Consider the following 27,603-nt stretch of genomic DNA (forward strand, 5'->3'; position numbering starts at 1 on the left):
TCACCGCCTTTGCGTGTGTGCTTTTGAGACTAACCACTTGTCTGTGTGTTGGTTTTGTCTGACTGACAGTTCTGTCAAGCTCAATGTATAGTACTCACTCGGTCACATGACAGGACTGATCTACAAGCTATCAACATGTTGTTAACATGTACTGTCGGTCTGTTCTTGTTGGTAAGCAACACCGTCCTGTGATGGAGTATAAATGAGTTGTTACTCTGTACACAGTTTGTTACTGAGGTCAGTTTCTCTTCCACACATGTGGAAGCGAAACAGTTTTTTTTAGCTGGTTTAATTGGTCTTGTTGTTGACAGGACCATGATTTTACTCTGTAAAGTGGGACGCATACTCCAGTTTTGAGATGATAACCTAAAAACAGAGAGATGTGTTGGGTGAGCGGTGAGTCTCTTATCACCGCAGCGTGACGTCTTGTAGTTTTCCCAACCACCGCGGTGGTCCTAAAAGTGGAGTATGCGTCCGACCTTAACTCTTATCAGAACATCTATATGCATGGGCCCCCGTTTAATGAAAACTGGATGATTCTGTTTGAATCTAGACTGAGCAACATGCAACCAGCGTTGTGTATGCAAAGTTCTGAATATTAACCTTGAAAACCCAGCAAAAGGTTGACCACCAAAAACAGGCAGTCGTTTACATATCTTTTCTTTCCTGGATAACAATGTTAATTACACTAATTCATGATTGCATCATAGTGTGTTGTAATAACAGCCTGTCTGGGTGGCTGTGAACAAGAGAGATTTTTTTTCTTTACCTTTTGAGGTTTTAAATATGAATAATAAAGTATAAACTGTTTAGTGTAAACAGTTATTGGTCTGACATCATTAGACGTCATCAGATTAGCATCTAATGATACAAATTGGGTTTTTTGCAGTGGAATGACCGTTTATCCAAAATATTTTATATTCATTGTAGAGAACCTTTTGTTTTGACATATCTGCGTGTTGAGTGTCATCATGCGTTATTTTACCAAACATTTTGTTGAATTCCAGCAGTATTGTAACATCGTGTTAACGTTATCTTCACGTCTGTGACCTCTTCCCTGAAAGATACCGATGTCAGAAATGGGATAACAGAGCTCTATTTTTGTAATCTATCCTCCCCGACCCTGTAGTTGTGAATGTTCATTAGTTCCAATCTGTGTTGTGTTCGGTCAAACACAGGTTGAGCTGTCCTATCCCACACAATGCATCATGATACGCCAGTAACTGCTTGTGTGTGTGTGTGTGTGTGTGTGTGTGTGTCAAGGTCAGAGGTTGTGAATGGGTTCAGGTTGCATCACAATAATGCCATAAATATGACTTGATGAACTATACTTCTGTACAACAGGAGTTTCACTGGTCAGACGGATGGAGTTTTTTTTGGTCTCTGTTTGACAGACTGTATTGTTTGTCTATAGGACAGTGGTTGTCTCTGTTTGACAGACTGTATTGTTTGTCTATAGGACAGTGGTTGTCTCTTTGACAGACTGTATTGTTTGTCTATAGGAGAGTGGTTGTCTCTGTTTGACAGACTGTATTGTTTGTCTATAGGACAGTGGTTGTCTCTGTTTGACAGACTGTATTGTTTGTCTATAGGACAGTGGTTGTCTCTGTTTGACAGACTGTATTGTTTGTCTATAGGAGAGTGGTTGTCTCTGTTTGACAGACTGTATTGTTTGTCTATAGGACAGTGGTTGTCTCTGTTTGACAGACTGTATTGTTTGTCTATAGGACAGTGGTTGTCTCTTTGACAGACTGTATTGTTTGTCTATAGGACAGTGGTTGTCTCTGTTTGACAGACTGTATTGTTTGTCTATAGGACAGTGGTTGTCTCTTTGACAGACTGTATTGTTTGTCTATAGGACAGTGGTTGTCTCTGTTTGACAGACTGTATTGTTTGTCTATAGGACAGTGGTTGTCTCTTTTGGACAGATAAGACAATGTTGCTTGTCTGTCTGTGAATGTCCTCCATGTTGCTGCCAATTCAAAAAAGAAAAAAGGAGAAAAAAAAAGTGTTGTCTGTAAATATTAAATAATGTCCCCAATAACGTCACCATGGTAACATTATGGACAACACTGCACAGAAACTACTGCGGCCACCAGGGCTGCCAGTTTGTGGGTGGTGGTGTCTGTTCTTTGACTCTGAACTAGCTCTGATCCATACTTTATAGCTCTAATGTGTTGCATTAAATGCAACGCATTAGAGCTATGGATCAGAGCTAACTCTGAACCTGCTCTTGTACTTCACAACTGGTTTAGAAGAATCACAGCATTTCTTTTTAAACTTCTTTTGAAATGCAGCACATGTTGCTAAGGGGTTATCGCTACCACAGAATTCACGTATATGCAGTTAAATGATGCTGATTTCCAAATGGACTGGTCCGGGGTCCGCCTGTCGCACCCTATGCAGTGTACATGATGCATAAACATTTGCTGATTGCTGCACTTTATTCATTTCAATGAAACGTGTGCCTCCAAATGATTCATGTTTAAAAAAAGAAAAAATAATACTTTTTTTTAACTGATGGTGAATGATGTTTCCATGGGTGGTGCATTTGTAATTGCTTTTTCTTTTGTTTATTAAAATTGTAATTTTGAATAATCTTAACAATGATATTAATAAAGAGAAATGTACGTAAATGTTATGCTTGAATGTATTTTTTTTTTTTTTTACATTGACTAATATTATATAATTGTAGATGTAAAACAGAACTCCATAGAACAACACACAATGAAGACTAAGCCAGGGGACTATCGGACTATCGGTTTAAAAAATACATTGAACCCATGTTATTGCCCGGCTTGGGGAAAAGTTAAACAAAAAAGTGACTACTTTTCCACCATTCCTGAACAGGTGATTGAGACTGACCGACTTGAATAAGCTTTCAGGGGCTGCTCTGGGCCCCAAGTAGCCGACTGGCCTCATTTACTTATAAACTGCACCTCACATATATCTATGTGAGACTTTTTGGTTCATTATTCCCCCTGGGCTGGGGATCCAGCTCGATTTTCACAGAACATATTTTGATAGGTAAACACACGAATTGAACAAGGTGGACCCTGTAAAGTGTAATGCTTAATTGGGTCGTCCACTCACAGTTAACAGTCTTTGTATTGAGTTTGTGCTTGAAATGTACTGTAATTCTGCAAACTGTTAATAAATATTTCAATTAAAAAAAAGAAAACCACGGGACGTAAAATAATAAAAGTCTCCCGCCCTCTAACGGCAGACCTTTGTACTGCACTTGTTGTGCAGCGCCAGCTATTCCACGCTGTGCGCCTTGTGTGGCCACACGGGGGCGTTGTTGTATACAATGTTTAGTGTAAAACCGTGGGTCCAAAGTTCTAGACCAGAGAAAGGGACGGCTCAGTCTTCTCTTCTTCAGCTCTGTCATTTGTAGAAGTGATTCCCTCTGCCATGGTTTGCTCTCCTGACATATGTACTTTCACCGAAGTTTGGATGGGTACTACACGTCTTCAGGTAGGTCTCTACGACTTTCTTCTAATCATTTTTTGAAAGTGATAACTCTTCTTCATACAGTTCTTTTGGAAATCTGGAATGTAGTTTTTTTATTCTTTTTCTGTTTGAATGTGTTTACAGATGTCGGTGCGGTGGAATCATCTATGAAGAGGAGTTGTTCGGGCTGACGATATGCAGTAACAACTGGGGCATTCCAGTTTTCACAATTTTTTGTTCGTACGCTTTCGTCGGTGTTACCTCGATTCGCTTGGTGTGTAACAAACAGTGCAACAACAGACAGTGATGGCTTTTTTCGTGAAAAAGAAGAAATTTAAGTTCCAGACACATTTGACTTTGGAAGAGCTAACCGCAGTGCCTTTCGTCAACGGAGTTTTGTTCTGCAAGATGCGGTTGTTGGACGGTGATTTTGTTGCAACTTCTTCGAGGTAAAAAAAAAGGACGAATTCACACACGCATCACACATAATAACAATACTGCGTTATAATACTGCATTCTGTTACAAATTACAATAACTTCACCAGATGTTTGTTTGTATTCTGTTTGACAATCTGATGCACTGTGCACATCAATCGTTACAGCTGTAACGTTTTATATGATATAACAGACAATATCTTAAACTGTACATGTAGCCCTATACAGGGACAGACATTATTGTTTGCGGGTTTAATTAGTTTTGTATTATGATTTAATATAGATAAGTAAAATTACCTCATCGAAATTAATGTGATTTAATTCATTGCATTTTGTGGTGAGATAAGTGGCCTTATGAATAATGACGCTTTGTTGGCAGGACTTGGCACAGATCGGTTTTAGAATTTAGACAAATATGCCATGCCACCTGCCCACCTCCTTTGAAATCATATCACAACAATCAAAATCTAGTATTAATCTTCTCTTTACTCCACTTACTAGACTAGACGGAATTGGTAAGTACAATACAATGCAGCTATATAGGCTACTGTTATCTTGCTGAGACACCTACTGTTACTGTAGTGATTGTCATTTGGATTGGATAGATAAGTGAACACTAGGTCACAAGGATGGCACAGATGGCCTGAAGTCTTCAGCTGCTTAGTGTTTACTGTGGCCTATAGCTTCGCATGCACGTCGCATACAACCATTTCCCTTCCTATAACTTAAACACAAGGCGCTTTTGTCCCCTTTCTGTTGATCCCGAGGGTAGATTGTGATGGATTGAGTGAATTGTGTGCAAAACAATGCTATTTTGGTCACACCAGAAGACACTCCAGGATCTGTCGTGGCTTGTTTGCACATGTGCATTGGGCTGGCCTGGGGCAGGTTCACGATGATGAGGCATGATCACTTGACTGGCATGGGAGCAACTGTGAGTGTCTCATCGTGATTCGTGACACTTCTGCACAACATGCTGTGTGGTGGCATTGCCTCTCCCTCCTCCAGTGTGCAGTACCTCTACAGTTTATCTCTAGATAGTTGTATGTGGCTGCCCCTTAGCTGAGTGGTTGGGGAGCCAGAGCCCCTGGTGGTCCCAGGTACGATTCCATGCCAGGTGACTGCTCCTAGTTGTTATAGGATGGGTAAAACCCAGAGGTATGCATTTCATTTATGACCTATGTATTATGTACATAATGTGACACAAAACACCCAATAGGAGTGGGGACTAATCTACTGTATTCTACTATTCTATCTTTCTCTCGTGACTATGACACAGCCAGACATGCACCCCGGCCTATATAGGTAAACCTCAACTTGTGAAGCAATCTGGGATAGTGCCTTGTTGTAGGCCAGGTACTTGGCACTTAACTGCCAATGAATCATTGTCACCACCTTCGTCCAGAGGGAAGTGTCAGACTGGTTGCAAAGAGGAGGTCAGGTAGTGATCTTGTATTATTCGCAAGAAAGTTCCGCAGGGTGTGTGTGACTTTTGTGTGCTGACCTCAAGAGGGAATGTAGTTTGAGAATGGCAAGGTGATATGTCTTCTGTTCTGTCTAAAAAAAATGACTGCATAGGCTTGTTTTTCATTCCTGCAGCTCTTTGCCACACCTAATTTGCCCTACATGCTCAGACAAGCCTCTTTAACTGCCAAGATGCGAGCTAAAGAACCCCTATATACATGAGAGAACTGTTCCTCTGGGCCTTCACCAAAAGGGAGATCTTCTTTGTCTGGAGCAGAACAAATGACGCAAATCGACCTCCCTGAGCACACATGTGTCCCGAAGCGAGACCGCTTATGGCCTTTGAAAAGGGAGAGCAAACAAACTGGCATATCATGATGCAAAACCTCAGTGTGATGCTTGTCAGCGGATGTTTCTATTTTCTTGTTATTTTTTTGTTGCCTGTGTCGTCATCAGAGAGGAATACATGGACATTTAAAAGAATGCTGCCTCCCTCCTCTTCCTGTCCTCATTAAGAGGACCGTGATCAGATCAACAGAGGCTAGTTCCAACAAGCTGCTGCGAGTTCAAGTCCATCTCTGTGTTGTGGCTGTTATATAACGGCTCAGATTCCTCTCGGCTGAGCTGCCGTTTACAGTCTCCCTGGCTCTGACTGTCTATGTGTAGATGTGCATAACAAGGGCTCCTCACACGAGGGACACGGAGACAGGCACGAAGTGGTCCCTCTATGCTGGACAGAGATTAACATTATGTCATCGTCCAGAGTGAGGATGATGCACACAAACAACCTCTTTGTTTTGTCCGGTCGTCTGTGCCTTGCCTTGTTGTGCGTTTGGAACATTTGAGACGTAACATTAGAGTTGAACCAGCGGACCGTGCTCTTCAGGCCTGAAAACCCAAGAGTCCCCATTGGCTCTAAAGGCTGTGCGTAATCAGAACGGATCACATGCTGTAAATGTGACTGTTCCAACACTTGCTCTCTCTCTCTCCACCCATAAAAGCTCTTTAACTAGGGCTGGGTGTTGGAAAAACAATACCCATCAGCACTAAAACCCATTTGGCATCTGCATAGATTTTGAAGCATTAGAAAGTAGACAATCAAATCTCTTTAACTATTCAACCATGCCACCAATTCCATCCAGCAATGTCCCATATTATTCGAGATTTGTCAAAAGTTTGAAAATATCTGCAAGCTCAATCTACAATTTCCATGAAATAGTCCCAAGTGTTGAGGTAATACACATTTAAGAGAGCAGGGTTGGGTACATAATATTGTTGTAAATAAGAACAGGACAGAATAATTAGATCTTGTAGAGTAGACGTTTTGAAAACAATCCAGCAATTCCCAGCCCTGGCTTTCAATAACAAAATGTCTTGTCGAAATCACATTCATTCTGACTGACTCACACTTAATGTACTGTATACAGTACATACGCTACAGCCCCTATAGGGTTTTGGCAGGGGAAACGTAGTTCTAGTAGTGCATGATGAGTCGTCCTATACTCCATGTTGTTTGCATTTGAGTCTGGCTTTAACTAGCTTGAAGAGACTGCAGTGAGTCTGACTTGGCCGTTTGATGTGGCAACGTGGCTTGATTGTATCCATTTCCTGCTCTGGATCAGATTTGGCCATGGTGATGTAGGCACAGACAGACGGAGCATGTTTCCATGTGAAGTGAACAAGGGTTTGGACACACAGCTGCTCAGGCCCTGAGTACGAATGGATAAAGTGATTAATTCTGTCCAGAAATGCTCAACCTTACTTCTCATTTAACTATATTTAACCCTGGATAGAGTGTGTGTGTGTGTCACACCTGTGTGAACTGAGTGGTGCAACTATAAATGTATTGTTATAGTTAGTTACTGTACTTTACTGTGCTCTGTACTGTATTGTAGTGTACTCTGCTCTGTACTGTACTTTGATTATTTCTGGAAAAAATCTTTGTGAAATGACTAGTAGAGGTTTTTTTTTTTTCAGACCGCTACTGCTTGTAGATCGGCTGTTTTTGGCGATTTGCTGCAGTGTTGGGTCAGATTTGCCAGTGGTGGATATCTTATTTTGGAAGGAAACTCTTTGAATGTCGGAGGGGTTGAGACTTGGGAGGGTGAATGGAAGAGATGAGCTGTAGGCCGAGTGCAAAGGAAGGACTCCAGAGAGACAAATGAAAACGTGTGCAAGGTTGAAAGGGACCAGCGGCTTCTCGACAGCTGTTTCCTGTTTTCATCACACTTTTGCAGACTTTTGTAATTGGTGGAGGTGAGATGCATTGCCCTGTATGTGTATAACTCTGGTCAATGTCCAGGTAATCCAAAGGACTGTTCTGTTTAAGCGGGTAACGGTTCCCTCTGAACAGAATTTCACATGATTTGGCACAGCAGCAGAAGTAGGAAGAATATCCCTACAATCCAATTATTTCTCCCTTGATTTATGAGGGTTCAACACCTAAGATTAAGGAAGATGTCTTTGAATCCTACAACGTTTTCCTCAAATTTGTATCTTCCAAGATGGCCGAAAGGAAACAGTGGCACCTAGGTGAACCACAAAGGTCCAGCAGTACAGCGTTTCATACAACCTCAAAGTTCATTTCAGGGGAATTTGTATCAAGGATGTTTCTACTTTTGGGTCTGGTTCTGGTTTCTGACTGCATGAGAGTGCTGCAGCATGCTTAATATATGAACTTGGATAGCTGCAAAGAGAGATGAGAGCAGCTGCATAAACAGAGCAATGTCGAAGCCTTAGATTTATATACTATAAATCTATAGACTTAGATAGATTTATAGACTATTTGTCTAGTCCTACTCCTAATACATAGAGGAGGGCATTTCTTTATTAAAAGCATTTGGCGAACATTCTGATATAAACCAGCTCAAAACGAGGGAGAAGGTACGAGCATTCGACAGGACAGAACAGGCACAAATTGATATTGTTGCATAATGGCAGGAATGAAAAACCTGTGGTCTTCAACCGTTCAACATGACATGATTGGAAAATGTAACTCGTTAGTGCTACGTCATCCCAGCTTGATGTTCTAGCCCCCCAGCCAGCAGGATCTGGCTGCTTCCTCAGCATTTCGCCTCCCAGGCTGTTTATTATCAGCCCTCTTACCCTTTGACACGGTGACATGGGCAGGCTGCTGTTTGTCTTTCTGTGTGTGTGTGTGTGTGTGTGTGTGTGTGTGTGTGGACCAACCAGGCCCCGAGGAACCACCGAGGCAGGATGGGAGATAAGGATTTCATACTCGTGCATTGCTGACACAGTTAGTCATCACAAGCTGGGGTACCGTATGGGGCGGCAGCATTAGGCACGTCACATTTTAGGCACTTAGCTGAAGCTCTTCTTTCAGTTTCAAGAGGGACTTTCTGTGATTATATAATACGTTTTTAATTCCTAGACCAGTGGTTCTCAAAGTGGGGTCCGGGGACCCCAAGGGGTACTTTTATTAACCCCAAGGTGTGCTATACTAACTAATTAACTATAATTAGTTAATATAGATAGGATCACAATAATTTCTGATGAAATGGAGTACCCTGATGTAAACAAGTCTTAGTGCTTTTCCTGGTTTCATCCTCGTAGCAGTTTTTGTATTGACTTATGACTTGTGCTTTTGTTTGAAATGTACCCATTCTACATCCATTTTATCCATTCACATGTTGGAACATTTTGAAATGTTTTGAAAAATATTGAAAGTGTTTAAATTATAAGGCAAATTTTCTCTTCTGGGGGTCCCTGGCATTAAACATTTTCAGATGGGGGTTTGCGGCCATATAAATATCAATTTGGGGTCCTTTGAGAACCACTGTCCTAGACCTGCAGTTTTCAACCATTTTCATATCAAGTCCTATTATTTATTCTGCACTTGAGCCACGGACCACGGAGATTTAGCCTCAGACCCAAAACTTTAAATAATTTGTGGTCGTCGAATTAGATTTTGTCCATGTGGAATGGATGTGGTACCATAGGAGAGATTGATAACAGGCAAATGTTAATCAACATAACAATTCTTCTACATTGTGTAGACTTCTTGTAAATTACTGCAGATGTTTAACAATAATGTAACTCTTTAAGGAGTAAAAATGAAACCATGGTTACCCACTCTCCCATCATGTAGCTGGGGACCACCTGGAACCCCCTCAAGGACCACTGGTGGTCCCCGGACCACTGGTTGAGAACCACTGTCCTAGACCACAAACTTTAGAACAAACCAATAGTCAGGAATGCAAGGGTCAGAGAGTCAGTGACCTGATAATGGGTGATAGCCTTAACTACATTTTTTACTGAACTAATTTGTGTGAATCCAGATTTATGACCTAGATCCTAGATTCAAACATATAATCACGTCAAAGTAACATGCACTTGCTAATTATATGTAGTTAATTAACAAGTGCATTTACAAAAAATAGATGGAAACTAACCTTTCCCAGTTCAGTCTGTGGGAAAACATTAGTCTGTTCATGGTATGTTATGGTCCGTGTTTCTGGTTTACTTTGTGATTCTTGACCCCGCTGGTTTTTGGAGGTGAAACTGACAAAAGGTTTGTCTTTCAACTTCAGCATTGCGTGACAGACTTAGTTTTTCGGTATAAAGTTTTGAGGTATTTTGTCAGTGAAATTCGGTAGGTGCATTCAGTGGGCGAATCCAGTGTCTGGAGTTTTTGTTTTGTTTTTTGGCTGGTTAATGTTGATCATGTAGGCCTAGTTCTTGATTGAAGTGTTGCCTCTTTGCAGGGTCAGAATCCCTCAGGTCTGTCTGGTCTCTCACTGTGGCCTGGAGTTACTGAGAATCCCTTGGCCGTCCCTCAGAGTAGTCTTTTGATGGCTCTACAAAGAGGTTGTTGTTAAACGTTGCACCCCCTCACCTCCTCGTCTTGCTCAAATTCGGTGGTCTGTCTCTCTCTCTCTCTCTCGGCTGCGTTCCTGGCTGAGAGTTGCCGGGGATTTTGAGGCGTGTGAGGTTGCCATGGCTACTGAATAAAGCCATCTGGACTTTGGAATGTGAGCGAGCAACGCTCCTTGTTACTGACTAAAGGAGGGTGTTGAAAGGCATGGAATTTCTGATAAGGTGTGTGTGTGTGTGTGTGTGTGTGTGTGTGTGTGTGTGTGTGTGTGTGTGTGTGTGTGTGTGTGTGTGTGTGTGTGTGTGTGTGTGTGTGTGTGTGTGTGTGTGTGTGTGTGTGTGTGTGTGTGTGTGTGTGTGTGTGTGTGTGTGTGTGTGTGTGTGTGTGTGTGCGCTAAAGTGAGGCAAGTGCAGGGATTGTGCAGTTTAATTATTTTGTTATTACAACACTTGATATTCAGGAATAAGTGACATTTACAAAAGGAGTGCTGGAATGTTCTTTAACCATTAATGTCCATTATAGACACATTTTGACTGCAGACATTGTTTTGTATAAAAAATATATATATTTTCAGAATATCAGGTGGACGTGCACGTATTTTTGTAGCACATGGTGCAACTTATGAGAGCTTGAACAGAGAACATTTTGAATGTTCTCTTCTCATACGTTGCACTATATAAGAAAGAATGCCTTTGACTGTCTAATATTTCTTATTTAACATGCAAAGCTAATTGGTAATAAACAACTTGTTTCTGAGCAAAGTTACATACTGTACATCTATGTAGCGTCATTACAAGTACATCAGAATTGTAATGCTAATGCTAAACCAGGCTATATTACAAGCAATTATATTTAAATGAAAATGTACTTTCAAATGCTCCAAATACCCTTAAAAAGACGTAGGACATACAGTAGTGACCATGATGTGTAGTGGAACTATTCTGGAGTCACTCCAGAAACATTTGACTGTGCTGATGGTCTTACCACTCCCTAGCATGGTATGGGGGGACAGGAATAAATGAAAGGGCTTAGCTCCAAAATGAGATGTCTGTCATGGCATGCAGAGGGAAAAGAGTGTCACCTACTCTTCCAAAATGATTGATTGCAGAAAATCACAAGTTTGCCGTTGCATTTTTGTAGGGAGCTAACTTTAGTACTTAGTTTGAAAGTGAGGCTAAACCACATGAACCCCAGCGTCCCCATTCCAGGCATGCCATGATGGAAGAACATTTTGCAAACCATAGTCTCAGTACGCAGTCCCAGTGACAGTTAACGTCTCCCGTGGTATACTGTCTATACACCACCAGTGTCCACTTTCAAATGACATTCCTTGTCAATTTGTGAAGCTGCCAGTCACAGAGAATCTTTGTTGAAATGGATGGAGAACCATCCGAACGGAGCACGTTTCCGTTGTTGAACCTGTGGTTGTGCACACTGAAACCATTCCCCAGGTTATGGACAGTTACCTTGTGGCACATTTGCAATGCAAACACTTTCTTTTTTTTCTCTCTCATGCAGCCGCCAGCAAGGCATTGTGAACTAGCTCCTCGAAAAGTGTACTGCCTAGTGTCTATATACTAATATGTAGTTTTCCGAAGTCGCCCAGGGCTCTACTACGCCCCCTCCTCATTTCTCTCTACAACTAAATATCCTCGCTGAAAATAGGCAATTCTACAAGCTCACAACGTTGTGACGCATTGTCAGATTGAAGATTACCTAGCTTTGCCGAATGTCCTCTCTAGGGTGTTCAAGAGAAGGAAAGAAAACAGTTATGGTGCTGTGGCATGTTTACTGTGTGTGTATATATATATATATATATATATATATATATATATATATATATATGAAAAAAATATATTTGTGGCCTTTATTGACTGTATAGTAGAGCGAGACAGGTAACTGGGAGAGAGAGACGGGGAATGACATGCAGCATAGGCCGTCGGGATCAGGATTTGAACTCTGCATTAGAGCCTAGTATTTAGGCTGTATGTGTAATACTACTGTATATCATGTGGTATGCGCCTGGACCGCTAGGCCAGCGGGCTACATAATGGGTTAGTTAGCAGTTTAGTTATTTAGAGCACTGGTTAGTTAGCAGTTTAGTTATTTAGAGCACTGTTTCTCTAACAGTGGGTCGTGACTCGTGACTCGTGACCCATCTTTGGGACATGGACCAATTTTTATGGATCACTCACAAATACATTTCAAAAGAAGGTTGTAGATCTGCTATTTTCACTAGTTTGTGTCGCGGGCAAACATCTGATTTCTCTTTTGGGTCTTAATGGACCACAACGGACCACTTCACCACTTTTCAACCTATCTTAAATTGGTCCTTACTAAAAATCTACTCCGTCTGTGTAGGAGGGCTGTGGGCAGTTCAGAAACCCGTCCACCAGTGACATCTGGCTTCTGAACTGCCCACAGCCCTCCTATGAGACACAGACAGAGTAGAAAGAAAATGGTGGTGATTAGTGAGGACCAATTATATGAAGGTAGGTTGTATAGTGGTGAAACTAAAAGGTTTAGATTTAGAGAGACTGTCACAGGCAAAAGTCAAATTGAATCCCTACAAAAACCGAATCTCTCTTGTTGACTATAGTCTATGCAGCAGATGCAGAATCTAATCGGCCATGTTGATGTTTTTCTGGATTAAATGCTTTATATCATAGAAATGTTCCGCCTGAATTCCATTGATGAACTGAGTCAGTCAGCACTCAGCCTGGGACAAATTGATGATGGGACTATGACCCAGTAACGACATCTCTGAAATAACATGTTGTCGAGTATTTTAAAGTACTCAAGTTAAGAATTGTACAAAGGTCAAGTTAGGAAAAATGAAAAGCACACACATACCTCCATGTTGTATGTAGTTGTCCACTGTCATTTAACATGTTTTAACATGTTAAACTGTCATTTAACAAGTGGAATTCTGAAATGAGTCTCAAGAAAGCATGGAGTATGAAATGGAAAGGGTGCATGCCATGAAGCATCAAATGTTATACCAAATCATATCTTAACTGGGTGATTTGTTTACTGTTACAAATGTTTGTTGAGCAGAAACAAATCATCCATCATAACTGATTATGAAATGATTTGTCTATTCTATTGTTTGATAGAAGCTAGAGATGTACTTGGTCTGGAAAAAATCAGGACAAGTACTTCATTTTTAGTACTCGCCAGTACCGATACAAGTACTTTTAGTTTTTGTTGAGTAGCCACTTCTTTTTCTCCCTTTTTGTCCAATTTAATTTAATTGTCATGCCTTGTAGTTGTAATGATACTGTTACCACAATAAATAGCCTGAAACAATTTTGAGAAAATATCAAATTCCAAAATGTTCTCTATGTTTTGCTTATATTAGCAATAAAAGGTTTTGTTCTATTCAGACACATTCTAGTATTGTCTATCATTATAGTGTCGATGAACTGTTTTGCGGGGCACCCGGTGGCCTAGCAGTCCAGGCGCATGCCACATATAGGCTCTGGCCTGACAGCATGTTCGCGTTTTCGAGTCCTGTTCATGACGCCCTTTGCTGCATGTCTCTCCCCTTCTCTCTCTCCCTCTTTCCTGTCATTCTTCACTTGTATCTATCAATAAAGGCAGAAAATCCAAAAACTAATTGTTTTGGTACTGGTCTGTTCCCGTACCGAGTACAAGTACTTGAGCGTGGTATTGGGCCCAAGTACCGGTACCAGTATCTGTATCGGTACATCTCTAATAGAAGCCATTTATATATGGCCGATTAGACCTTTTTCATGTTGATTTGTTGATGTTTCTAAATATCAGGTTATAATTATTTAATATTTACCCGGCCCTAACTCGGGGCTTTACAGTTTGTGACTTTGCGTGACCATTAACCAAGCGGGATTGTGATTGTGATCATTCTTTTTTTTTCTCTTCTCTTTCCACCCACAGAGAGGAGGTTCAGGAGAACTGTGTCCGCTGGAGGAAACGGTTCACCTTTGTGTGCAAGATGAGTGCCAACCCTCACACGGGGGTCCTGGACCCCTCTGTCTGCAGGGTATCTGTCAGGAAGGTGAGGGAGACCTTCGTAATCGTTTCCCTTTTCCCTCCAATCCGTTCCACTCAGCATTTTGCTTTATCGAAACTGAGTGCGACAGAGCAGGGAACAGTGCTGCACCGAAAAAAGATTGCGATCTATCATCTAGATTCAGACACCTACGCAATCTCATTTCTTAAATTTGTGCAAGAATCGTGGCTGTCAACAATGTCAACTTTGATATTGTCTTTTTAAAGCTTCAGTAGTTGGCTCCAGGTGCCACATTTTTAATGTAGTAAATGTTTAGCAACTACAGACTAAAGACAATAAATATTTTCATGGAAAAAAATAGAATTGTGTGAGAATCGTGATCTCAATTCTTGTGGAGGAAAATCGAGATTCACATTTGAGCGAGAATCGTGTACAAAAAGGTAGTACTGTGTATTTCAAAGCCCGTATTTAGAACCAATATCCGACTTAATGTAGGCAACCGTCGCCAGGCCCAGGCATCGAACCGGCAACTCGCTGTCAGTCTGCTTTAGAGTAGTGGTTCCCAAACCTTTTCATGTGAAGGACCCCCAAATTGACACTACTTAGCCAGATGACCCCCATTTGAAAAGCTATGCCACTATGCCAGGGTAAGAGGAGAATAGTGATTAATAGCAGTGATTCTCAACCCGTTTATTTTCAAGGACCCCCAGTTTGATATGCATTAGGCTACGGGCCCCCATTTAATGGCATTTCTATCTCTGACACCCCCATTTTTATTGTAAAATCAATGTCAGAGTTATAGACCCATAAGGGTCCATTTGGTTCCAAACTCATTTAGCTGGTCGTCTTTGCCTTTTTTTTTTACTATTTTAAAAAACATTGTTGAATTTTTCAAATAGCCGGATCTACAATCTCACAGCGTGTTGATGGAGATCGGCTAGTTGAACAATTTGAATATGTTTTTCAAAATAGTAAAAAAAAAAGGTTTAAGGCATAAGGGGTTTAGCACTGACAAAAATAGGGCCCCAAATGCCTGGTATGTGGCGCCTTAACCGCTCGAACAGCGGTGCCCCATTTCTCATGTTGGTTAATCGAATATTCATGACGCAGTTTTTGTTTTATGTAAAGATGCCGGTATATAATTTAAGATCATACCAAGGAAACGACACACAAAACATTCTATCGTGATTTTGATTTGAACTCGAACAACCCCAGCCCTAGTTCTGATATAATTATGTCCAAGACCAGCATGGGCTCATGTGGGTTTTAAAGGGGTGGTGTTTAACGAGTCTAACAACTACACTATGGGTTCCATAAAATCCAAGTTAATGAAGTCAACTTTCCCCAAGCAAGGGTTAGTATGTCTGCAGTCTCCTGAGCAGATTTATGTGTCTGTTAACGCCACATTCCACTGTTTCCTGCATGTGCTATCTTGTTTGGGTCAAACTCACACAGCTATAATATCATCATCACTAAAGCCCAAAGTTGCTACACAGGTCTGGATAATCTACAAAATATATGAGAAATAAATGAGGTACTTCCCAGAAGACTGAAACTGTCAAGCATTTAGTGGCTTTAATACACGCAGTGGTTCCCACACTTTTTTGGGGCGAGACCCAAAAGAGAGATTAGATGTTTGCCCGGGACCCAAACCTTTGATCTACAAGCACACACAACGCGCCGCGGTGCGATATTGTCGATCAGCTATTTTCACTAGATGTTTGTTTTTAAATGTATGCAATGCTTTAAATTTACTCGAGCCATGACCCATAAAAATGGAGCCACAAATGGATCCCGACCCACTGTTTGGGAAACGGAGACTTAAGATGGTTGCACACTGGGCGCGTTTTTCGGAAAAGCGTTGGAGAGACGCCGCTAGAAATCAGAAAAATGCGCTCTGGTGTGTGGGGACCTTTTACAGGACTCTTTAGTATGGGTGGCCAACTGGCCACAGTGTGAATGGAACCCCTAACGTACTGTAGTGGTGCTACACCAGCTATACAGGGACCGTGAGCGTTGAGCTTGGTCATGGCCCTGTAATTTGACCCCTGTAATTCGAAGCCTATATAATTGGAGGGTGGATCAGTCACAGCACTCCAGTTTCATCATCTCTTTTCCTGTTTGTTTTTTTTCACTGCAGGAACTCAAAGGAGGGAAAACGTATACGAAGGTAAGAGCTTGTTTCTCCCCCTGGGAAGCCCAAGACTGCACGTTCATAAACAGATAGGAACCGTTAAAGGATGTACTTAAGTCCTGTTAACCTAACGTCATACCATCTAAATATTAACATTTTTCCACCTCCGGTTTAGGAAAATACATAATCATGTTGCCATCCATATAAATCCTGAACTTGGCCACCTCAAACATTGATCTTTGTCGGGGAATCTGCAAAACGTCCTGCAGATGAATTCCAAGAAAGTGTGAGTGTGTTTGTCGGATCTCATCGTGTGATGGATCGAGACACGATTAAGATCTCACGAAAATGATGTTTTGTTGATCCGACTTACTAGGTTGTTGCTCCAGCAGGAACCATTTCCTCCTTTCTCTCATTCTGGATTTAGATTTCCTTCAGCTAAATATATACCACTGCTTTCCTCCTTGGAAGTCGGCTTCCTTAAGTACACACACCTCTTTACACTGTTAGTTTGGAACGAGAAGGAAACCTGGAGAGAGGAGAGTTCACTCAGTTCACCTGCGTGAACTGAGTGGCACAACTATACTTTTATTGTTATAGTTACTGTACTGTGCGCTGTACTGTAGAGTTGTGTTGGGGGGGGGGGGGGGGGGGGGCTGGCCTGGTTCCACCGGCACGCCCGCGTCCGAATCGGTCGAGAAATGACAGTTACCAGTAGTTACCTCTACTGTACTGTACTGTCTCACCCGAAATTTTGTAATGGCTGCTAAAAACTGTGTGCACAGTGTGAAGCTCAACAGCGCCACTTTGTCACCTGTTGGTACTCTAAACAGACAGACAGACAGACATGGGGACACACATTGCTGTTCCTTGGAGTGGCTGTGCCACTCAAAAAAATGCATTTGCAGTAGTGAGAAGAAGTTCTGAGAACTGCACTTCTCAAGTGACAGGGGGCTACCGTTTGTTTTTGTCAATGAGGAGGTTATCATCAGATCCATTTTTGAATAGTTCAGCTGTGAATCACTGTACACACAATAGTTGGACAAAATGTTTTGTTACATGGCAGCAAATTGTCCTTTTTCTTTTTTCATTGCTCAAGTTGAGAAAGTCTTAATAGCGTTATTAGCATCCTGTTTCCTTCCTACACAGATATCAAGAATTTAAGTATTTATTTTGCTTCTTTTCACTTCCTTCCCACCACTTATGTGAATCTAGAAAGATAATAAAGCCTTTATACATGTACATTCTTGTAATGATATAGAGCTGTCTTTTGAAATATGAACGAATTAAACAAAAATGCCAGCAACCTTTTGGAGCCCTCTACTAAAGCCATCTGTCTGCCTGTTACACTGCTCAGTTGGACGTCAACTTATTTCCATCCCTGCTGAGGAATGAAACATTGTTTTTGGGCTTGTTTCATACAGTAAACATCAGAAGTCTAATCTAGGATGAGAAAATATATGTAATTTTCTTGTGCTTTAAATGACAGGGCCCGACAGAAATGTCCCAAGGGCACCTGCCTAAAAAAGGCTTTAACCCCTGCATTAGCAGGTCTAGGCTTAGGTCTAGATTGACTCGGTTAATACTTCGTCGTACGATGGAAATAACAGATTTTCAAGTGAACGTCGTGATTCATTTCGGTTATTTTCAAATTGTACGTTTTACAGCAGCACTTGGTTTCCAAGTGGTGTGCTGAGGCGCACCGGTGTTGCAGTGACACAAATTGGGATTTTGTGACGACTACACAACACATTTTTATTGCAATATACTTTATACAACCATACATTTGTTTATATAGCACATTTCATACGACAAGAAAATATGTATTTATTTAATTTACTTAATATATATCGGTACTTTGTTTTGTTTGTGCACACTCATTTCCCAAGACAGAGGCATATAACATAACCTCAAACGTATTTTAACCAGTTTCAACCTGCTGTCCCTATTTTGTAGGTGAATATTTTAAATAACAAATATGTTTGACAAAAAAAAGGCAAAGATAGCACATTGTAAGCTTAATGTAGATCCGCTACTTTCACTATTAATTCAGGTGTGCTTCGAGATGTTAACTTTCCCTTTTTAGTTTTGCCCGTTGCAGAACATTTTTGAGAACCACTGGTTTACAGTAATATAAATCCTCTCTTCTTCTTCCACAGTTGGGCTTCACTGACCTCAACATGGCGGAGTTTGCTGGCTCCGGCTCCGCTGTGCGCTGCTGCCTGCTGGAAGGCTATGACACCAAGAACACACGGCAGGACAACTCCATACTGAAGGCAAGGCTCTGTTTCTGTGGCAGCCTGGCAGGTTACCAGTACAAGGCTCTGTTTCTGTGGCAGGTTACCAGTACAAGGCTCTGTTTCTGTGGCAGGTTACCAGTACAAGGCTCTGTATCTGTGGCAGGTTACCAGTACAAGGCTCTGTATCTGTGGCAGGTTACCAGTACAAGGCTCTGTATCTGTGGCAGGTTACCAGTACAAGGCTCTGTTTCTGTGGCAGGTTACCAGTACAAGGCTCTGTTTCTGTGGCAGGTTACCAGTACAAGGCTCTGTATCTGTGGCAGGTTACCAGTACAAGGCTCTGTTTCTGTGTCAGGTTACCAGTACAAGGCTCTGTTTCTGTGGCAGGTTACCAGTACAAGGCTCTGTTTCTGTGGCAGGTTACCAGTACAAGGCTCTGTATCTGTGGCAGGTTACCAGTACAAGGCTCTGTTTCTGTGGCAGGTTACCAGTACAAGGCTCTGTTTCTGTGGCAGGTTACCAGTACAAGGCTCTGTTTCTGTGGCAGGTTACCAGTACAAGGCTCTGTTTCTGTGGCAGGTTACCAGTACAAGGCTCTGTTTAGTACAAGGCTCTGTTTCTGTGGCAGGTTACCAGTACAAGGCTCTGTTTCTGTGGCAGGTTACCAGTACAAGGCTCTGTTTCTGTGGCAGGTTACCAGTACAAGGCTCTGTTTCTGTGGCAGGTTACCAGTACAAGGCTCTGTTTCTGTGGCAGGTTACCAGTACAAGGCTCTGTTTCTGTGTCAGGTTACCAGTACAAGGCTCTGTTTCTGTGGCAGCCTGGCAGGTTACCAGTACAAGGCTCTGTATCTGTGGCAGGTTACCAGTACAAGGCTCTGTTTCTGTGGCAGGTTACCAGTACAAGGCTCTGTTTCTGTGGCAGGTTACCAGTACAAGGCTCTGTTTCTGTGGCAGCCTGGCAGGTTACCAGTACAAGGCTCTGTTTCTGTGGCAGGTTACCAGTACAAGGCTCTGTTTCTGTGGCAGCCTGGCAGGTTACCAGTACAAGGCTCTGTATCTGTGGCAGGTTACCAGTACAAGGCTCTGTTTCTGTGGCAGGTTACCAGTACAAGGCTCTGTTTCTGTGGCAGGTTACCAGTACAAGGCTCTGTTTCTGTGGCAGGTTACCAGTACAAGGCTCTGTTTCTGTGGCAGGTTACCAGTACAAGGCTCTGTTTCTGTGGCAGGTTACCAGTACAAGGCTCTGTTTCTGTGGCAGGTTACCAGTACAAGGCTCTGTTTCTGTGGCAGGTTACCAGTACAAGGCTCTGTTTCTGTGGCAGGTTACCAGCACAGCCTGGAGTTTTGCAACTTTGCCTCAAAAACAAAGATAAGAGCGATGCTCGTGAAAACAATGGCTAGCACTGTTAAACGATGAATAAGATATCTTTGTTGTTAATATACACTAGTATGAACATGTTTTGACTATTTTATATAGCTCAAGTTCTGCATGTTCATTGCGAACGCATAAATTAACACTCCACCTTAGCCCGTAGGCATGAAATGGCTAAAATGTAATTTAAATAGCATGTTATGTAGCATGTTATGTGATAACGCCTAAATTGTAAATAGGATTTAACCACATGAATCCTCCTAGCGTCCCTATTCTGATCATGTCATGATGGGCAAGCATTTGTTAAAAACAAGCAACAAACATTCTGTGCAAATAACAGATCTACAAGCTTACAATGCGTCAAATCACTTCGGAAATCATTTAGAACTGAATGGAAGAAGTATTATGTGTCTTCCTGAATATGGTCTAATTTGTGCTCTACGATTCCTGAAGGTGATCATCGGGATGACCCTCCTGTCTGGAGATCCGTGTTTTAAAACGTGAGTTGTTGGGACGTGCATTCCCCTCCCTTAATTTAACGGGGTTCCCATGGTCATGAAATTCCTGGAAATATTTTGAAATTCAATTTCCAGGCATGTACATTGGTTTGGAATTAACTGAATGTTTTTGGAAAATGTTAGATTATAATTAGTTTTTGGCTATTGATTTTGTTCATGAAAACGACAGTCTCAAAATATGTCTAGCATTACATGAAATATGTGTGGCCTAATGTGTATGTGTCAAAAATAATAGATCTACAAGCTAACAACACAGTGCACTGTGATACGTTGTGACACCTTTGCTCAAGTCTGCCTAGGGGCAATGATTGCACACATAAAAGTTTAGAAAATTCACTGTTAAAACGTTGTGGGAACCCTGATTTAATGTTTAGATTTGATATGCTCTTTTTTCCATACCACATCAGATCAGACTCATGTATTGTTTTCTTCTTTTATATCCTTGTTCATTAATGATCTGAGTTTTTGTTTTGTTTTGCAGACCCCCCAGCACAGCCAAGTTCATCTCATTCCCCGGCAAAGACCACACCCTGCAGCTGGACTGTAAGGGGGAGGGGACAGCAGAGACGGGGCCTGCTGGAGGGGTCTCCCTGGGTAAGGGCGCCAAGCCCAGACCCTCCATCATCAGCTCAGGTATGGCTTTGCAAACCGTCCGTTTAGCACAGACATCTTATGGAAGTTAGTCCTATAATAATTATGAAAAATATGGTGTTTGGGCGTAATAAAGGTGTGTGTGATTTATCGAATTACTTTTTGGCCATCAGGTCTTCCAGAAGAATCTGAGGTGAACCAGTGCAGTGCGGGAGATGTCTTCCAATCAGGCCACTCTCGTAACTCCAGCTACGCCAGCCAGCACAGCAGAATATCAGGTAGAAACCACACTGAGTCCATACTTGTATGTCTGCCTTTTTCCCCTTCCTTTTGTTTAATACAATTTCCAAATGAAGAGGTTTCTGAATTTTGTATCATGATTGCTGGTATTGGCAATAATTACTTAATTACAATGCTAAAGGAAAGGGGCGTGCAAAGTAAAAAATGCATTGTCATGTTCTATGCCTCTATGAAAAACTGGAGTTACAGTAACAGTTGCTGCTCAACAACATGTCTTGGACTTTGACAATCATATAAACCTTATAGAATATTGTTATATGTCACCTGAAACCCCTGTGCCCCTATTTAAACGTTTGTACTGGTTTGTTAACCTACAAATATTGTTTTTTATTAGTTTATTCCCTATGGCCTCTGGTACAAAAGGCCCTAGCCCAGTGACATCCAGCTGTCTTTTTGTCTTGTGTGTGTGTGTGTGTGTGTGTGTGTGTGTGTGTGTGTGTGTGTGTGTGTGTGTGTGTGTGTGTGCTACTTGGTTGTTAAATATTACTTTGACCACTACAGGCACTTACTATCACTTTCTGTTCGTGCCCACAAATCTGTATATAATGCCCAGCCAAATACTGACTTTTTTTTAACTTGTGGCTCCTGCTGTTGCTAAGCTATTACTGAAAGCCCATTTGAAGCACAGTGCTGCTACTACAGTATGTTACGTTAAGATATGAATGGCTAACTTGTCATTCCTGCATACGTTACTGCTTTTCAGATTGTTCTAAAGCTAAAATCCTTTTCTTTCTTTTTTTACAACAATAATTCTAGGCTACAGCACAGAGCACTCCTGTTCTTCCAGTCTTTCTGACCTCACACATCGCAGGAACACCTCCACAGGAAGCAGTGCTTCTGGGAGCCAGACTGTGACGGCCGAGAGCCCCACGGAGGGTGAGAAGGACACCCCTCGTCCAGAAAGGCCTCCGCGTCCCCCGCGGCCTGTCTTACCCCCCAACAGACTGTCCAGGTAAAGAAAGACCCCCGGCGGAGCTTTCATTCGTGTTTCACAGTGTGCCAATATCAATGCTTTACAGCAGGTGTTCCCAAACTTTTTTGGACCAGGTACCCCCTCATCCTCGCAACACGGATAACAATATATTTACAACCACAAGCAGTGTTTCCTGCAGGAATGTCTAAATGTAGACGTCTAAATGTAGACGTCTAAATGTATACAGACGTCTAAATGTAGACGTCTAAATGTAGACGTCTAAATGTGTACGTCTTCTCTTATGGGGGTCCCTGGCATATCTTTTCAAATGGGGGTCCACGGGCTAAGTAGTGTCAATTTGGGGGTCCTTGACATGAAAAAGTTTGGGAACCACTGCTTTAATGCGATGGGTTACAATGTCTTGCAATGTCTGACATTCAGACATTGTCAGAATTATAGGATGATGATGATGATGATGGTGTTTTAGGAGGAAGCAGGATTCAGTGGAGAGTCAGCCCTCTTGGGTGGATGACACTCGCATGGATGCCGATGATATTGTGGATAAGATTGTCCAGAGCCAAAACTTTGCAGACATCAACAACACTGAAGGTACGTGAGCCCACATACAACTATAGAGTAATGAATGTTTATATGTAAGGGATAATGTATGGCTCATGTATGGCTGGTCATTGTGTATAGCTAAATCACCGACAGTGACACTGAAGGTCATTTATCCGACTTATTACATGGCTACTTAATACATAAATTAATAAATTGACCCAAAACACAACAAAACAAGGTATTTCCTTGCTTGGTAATGACAGTATTCCATAAGTGTTGCGCTGGCCCGGCGTCTGCCCAGCTGCAGCACTGTCTAGGAAAACAAGGAAGTGAGTTGATCAAATAGAATCCATTTTCGGGTACTGCATCGTCCATTCCTCGCTCAAATGTTGTGCGAGCAATGTTTAGCTCTAAATGACATTGTGTGTCTGTTCACATGACAGCTGTCATGTTGGAAACGGCAGTAAATCAGCGGGGCACAGCAGGTGCTCCAAGGGTAAATTTGATTAGGCATCAGGTCTGTTTATCAAGAAATAACACACCGCTGAATTCTGTGATTGACCAACCAGAATCAAGCATTCAACCAAGCTGGTACTTGTGTAAACTTTGACAATAATGTCTTGTCCTGTCATATTGTGCGGTATGCTGTGTAAGTTGTCAGTTTGTCACTGCACCAACCTTAAAGTCAAATTCCAATAGTTCTGTTAAATAATGTCATTTTGTCAACTCTGTCTACTCAACTCACTTAATTGCTTAGCTTTTCTCTCTCTCTCTCTCTCTCTCTCTCTCTCTCTCTCTCTCTCTCTCTCTCTCTCTCTCTCTCTCTCTCTCTCTCTCTCTCTCTGTGGAGTGAGACTAGACTTCTGCCCTTAGTGTTTCCTCTTTACTGACAACATTAGGAAAGCTTAGAAGGGAGGTGGAATAGAGAAAGACAAAGGAGAGCGTTCAGGGAGGCCAGCAAGGGCATCTGTGTGATCCAAGGCGGGGCTACTGTATGTCAACCACTCTTGAGGGCACTGACTGGGCTACTGCTTCACTACCATAGCTCTAGTTGTGTGTCCGTCTTCGTCACCAGTATGTTAAGTGTTTTCTAAATTTGTCTTTCACTCGTTCACAGACAGCAACCTTCGTCTGTTTGTTAGCCGGGACGGAACCACTGCACTCACCAGCGGCATCACACTTGGAAACAGGTGATCATATGTAGTCATGTGTCTGTTGTTGTCTCTTTTCTGTGTCTCCTTGTCTCCCTTAATCACACACACACACACACACACACACACACACACACACACACACACACACACACACACACACACACACTACTGCCCCCATTACTGAATTGCCATCTATTTGTTCATCCCCGATAGTGTTGGCTGGTGTGGCTCGAAGCATGGCCGGCGGTTCCGTCTATCCAACATTTTACTCAAAAACCACAGGCGACGGCCTATACTGGCATTAGGCCAGGATTTCCACTTGTACACAAGATATCTCAAAATCGAATGGGCAGAATGTGATTAAACTACAGCTGAGCACATTCATGTTCCTTAGAACAAAATATCACCTTGAACGCAAGATATCTCATAATCTAATTGGTAGATTGCGGGATGGAACCTACTGGTTTTGGTGACACCCCCCCCCCTCATCCATGGCCTTTCCTCTAGCTCCTCCCTTTGGCTCAAACATCCAGTTGTGTAAGAAGCAGCCAGGCCTCCAGGGGTTGTTATCTGGGGCTTTTAGACTCCTAAAGTCTTGTCTTGTCCTCATTCTTTCAGGGTGTCTGCTGGTGTGTATGAGCCTGTGGTGATAGAGAGCCATTAGGCCACACATCCCCGCAGTGCTCGCGCAGCCCGCCTGCAGACTGTCTTGTCTTCTGTCTCCGCGGTTTTCCCAGAGCCCCAGCTGGACTGTGGCCACGAGAGGAGACGCCGCTAGCTCACCCTGGCTCTGGTCAGAACTCTCTCCACCCTGACCGCTTGTAAGCTGTCTTTTCACAGTTGCACTTTATGTGAAATATGTTGTGCTACATTACATGTACTCTGTTCACCTCTGTGTGTCATAGTGTCCAATGGTAATTCAGAGCATCTGCATACATGCAGAAGATTCCTAATTACTGCATTCATTGCAATGTATTATGTGCGTGTGCTAAGGTGTAGTAACAAGACAGGTTCAGGATCTTTGTCTTTTATAGGCTTTATTTTGCTTTCGACTACAAACCTTTTCATTCAGTAATCGGTGAGATACACACAATTTAGAAGTAGGCTAGCGAAGTGCAACTGCAGTTAAGTACCACTGGTTTTTGTCGTACTCTGTTTTTAGTGGCTCTAAAATTGTCTGTGACAAGTTTGAGAAAGCTGCGCTGTGTGTGCCTGAATGGTCCTCTGGGCTCCTTCTGTTCATAACGGATGCCATTCCCTGTTGATTAGGGAACCAAGCATTATTCACTTAGTGCCTCTAACGTGTGTGTGTGTGTGTGTGTGTGTGTGTGTGTGTGTGTGTGTGTTTCTCTTGAATGACCTTCATGTTCATGCACCAGATTAACTGTGGTCGAGTGCTGTTCATGGTGACGAGAGAACATGTTGTTTCTGGGGTTTTTTGGTCACAATTTGAATTAATACTCCATGTCGCCATCTTGTGGAGCAATGGCCTGCTGTTTGGTATGCGTGGTTCTTGTAGCCTGGCTTTGGCCAGACACACGGCATGGATTCACTGACGCCTCCTCCCGGGGAGGAAGCGAGAGTGAATCTACGTTATCAGTCTGGCTACAGCCTGAGGCTATCGTTCTTGGCCCTTTGGTGTTTTACAGAACCCATGAGGATGTTATTTTTTTTTCTCCTTCATTTGGACGGACCACTTTTATTGTTTACACCTATCTTTTGATCAACAAACACCAAAGAGGCAGAAAAGGGATGAATCTTCTATCGATTTTAACTAAGTTTCTACACTGCTCAATGGTTTCCAAACCTAAAACTCATGAAGGATTGTAATGCAAGGTCAACCAGCGGGCTGGTTTGTGTATTCTTTTTTTGTTTTGTTAGTGGAATATATTGAATTTTACTATCAAGATATTTGGACTCATTGCAAAAATTACAACACCTTTTTTAAGTGATGTTATCTAATGTTGTCTTGAAGCATTTAAGTTTTCTGTGCACAAGTGAAAAACATGTGTGGAGCTGTTATTTTGATACTTGCACTTGTTTCAAGAATGGTTTTGAAACGAGTTGGTGTTCTGTGGAACCGGAATGTACTGGGAACGGAAACCATCCCAGAACCATACCAGAACCATCCCTAGAATGTACTGGGAACGGAAACCATCCCAGCCCTTTAGCAGCTTTTTCACTTGTAAGGGAAAATCTGTTCAACATTCAGTACCTTATTAACCACTTCCAACCTGGCATCCCTATTTTGGGCATGTCATTATAGGCGAGGCAACATGTTTTGAGCTTGTAGATCGGCAATTTGTCTTATTTTTAATTTCCCCTAAAGACATTAAAAGTATAAAATATAGCTTAATTGGATAAAGGACTAGCTAAAATGTAAAGTGTGTGTGTGTGTGTGTGTGTGTGTGTGTGTGTGTGTGTGTGTGTGTGTGTGTGTGTGTGTGTGTGTGTGTGTGTGTGTGTGTGTGTGTGTGTGTGCGTGCGCACCTTAGCGGACAGCCGCGGACAGAAGAAGCTGTCTTTTACGTAATTTCCGAGTTTTTAGACAGCTGGTGGATGGAAAAGAGTGTTTCCGGGAATCTGTCCGTTGCGGCAGTCAGCCGCGGAGGTGGAGCTTCTTTTCCATCCACCAGCTGTCTAAAAACTCGGAAATTACGTAAAAGACAGCTTCTTCTGTCCGGGGCTGTCTGCTAAGGTGTGCCCAGGGGGTGTGTGTGTGTGTGTGGGGGGGGGGGGGAAATTTTTGGCAAATAATCTCTGTAAATTCTGTGTGCAGCACATTGTGGAACGATTATCACTTGTTGACTACACTACGTACGCTCTTGTATTTAGTGAAATGTTCCTTTTATTAATCACATGGAGTTGGGTTAGTTCTGTTCAATCTATCACTTGGATAAACCACTGATATATATATATTGGGGGCCTGGTGGTGCTCACCGCCCCTCAATAACTTTTAAAACGTTATTTATGTATTAGGTTTTTCTTTTTATTTCTTTTTGTTTTAAGAGGGTTTTAAGCTATGCACACAACCCTACATCCTGCACAGAAATTAACATTTTCTATATTAATGAGTCTAATAAATAATTCTATTCTAACAAAGTTTGCTTAATGACAAATTTGAGCTAAAATGACTTGTACGTGCTCTTTCTGTACAATGACCACTTAGTTGCTCTAAAATATTTTTTTGCCATTCTCCAAAAATGTCTTCTGAACAATAAAGGAGTAATAATGTCATTTTGGTGGATCATATTTTTATTTTTATTAGGGCGCAAAATGCTTTCTTCATTCAACCGTTTGGACTTCCAACTGGCCGGACTGTCTGTAAGCCTTTTCTGTCTCTCTTACAGTCGCTATTGAAATAAAATAATGAATAAAAGAAAACGTACAGTGAGTTCTTAAATGTCCATGTAATATAATATGCACATTGACTGGAGAACACAGGCAACAGTACAATATTCAACCAGAGTTACTATAGTTTTGAATCGGACACGTTTTAATAGTTAGTTTTCCTTAATAACCGCATTCAGGTCTCTTCCATTGTCCTTTCATGAAGGCAAACAATACAACATAGATGCGTTTAAAATCTATCACGTGGTTGAGTGTTTTCAGAGTGAAAATAAAGATTGTGTTGACTCAGC

At 42.0% G+C, this 27,603-nt stretch overlaps 1 protein-coding gene across 1 annotated transcript; it reads left to right on the forward strand.

The window, feature by feature from the left end:
• Nucleotides 1-3,368: 3,368 nt before the first annotated feature.
• eeig1a (estrogen-induced osteoclastogenesis regulator 1a) lies at nt 3,369-26,665 on the forward strand. The gene is made up of 12 exons (XM_080765511.1): nt 3,369-3,477; nt 3,598-3,902; nt 14,102-14,222; nt 16,318-16,347; nt 18,471-18,587; nt 20,379-20,425; nt 20,925-21,076; nt 21,208-21,312; nt 22,091-22,286; nt 22,735-22,856; nt 23,926-23,998; nt 24,581-26,665. Exons 2-12 carry the CDS (start codon nt 3,760-3,762, stop codon nt 24,624-24,626), a joined length of 1,152 nt encoding a protein of 383 aa, XP_080621637.1. The 5' UTR covers nt 3,369-3,477; nt 3,598-3,759; the 3' UTR covers nt 24,627-26,665.
• The last annotated feature ends 938 nt before the right edge of the window (nt 26,666-27,603 follow it).

Source organism: Protomyctophum bolini (genome assembly GCF_963924005.1).
Source record: "Protomyctophum bolini genome assembly, chromosome: 6".
Taxonomy (NCBI): Eukaryota; Metazoa; Chordata; class Actinopteri; order Myctophiformes; family Myctophidae; genus Protomyctophum; species Protomyctophum bolini.

Bases quoted from the DNA above. Each gene is read 5' to 3' on its own strand.
- eeig1a (XM_080765511.1), top strand. From the start codon at position 3,760: ATGGCTTTTTTCGTGAAAAAGAAGAAATTTAAGTTCCAGACACATTTG. The intron at 16,348-18,470 runs GTAAGAGCTTGT...CTTCTTCCACAG, and splicing joins GAGGGAAAACGTATACGAAG to TTGGGCTTCACTGACCTCAA. The intron at 22,857-23,925 runs GTACGTGAGCCC...ACTCGTTCACAG, and splicing joins AGACATCAACAACACTGAAG to ACAGCAACCTTCGTCTGTTT.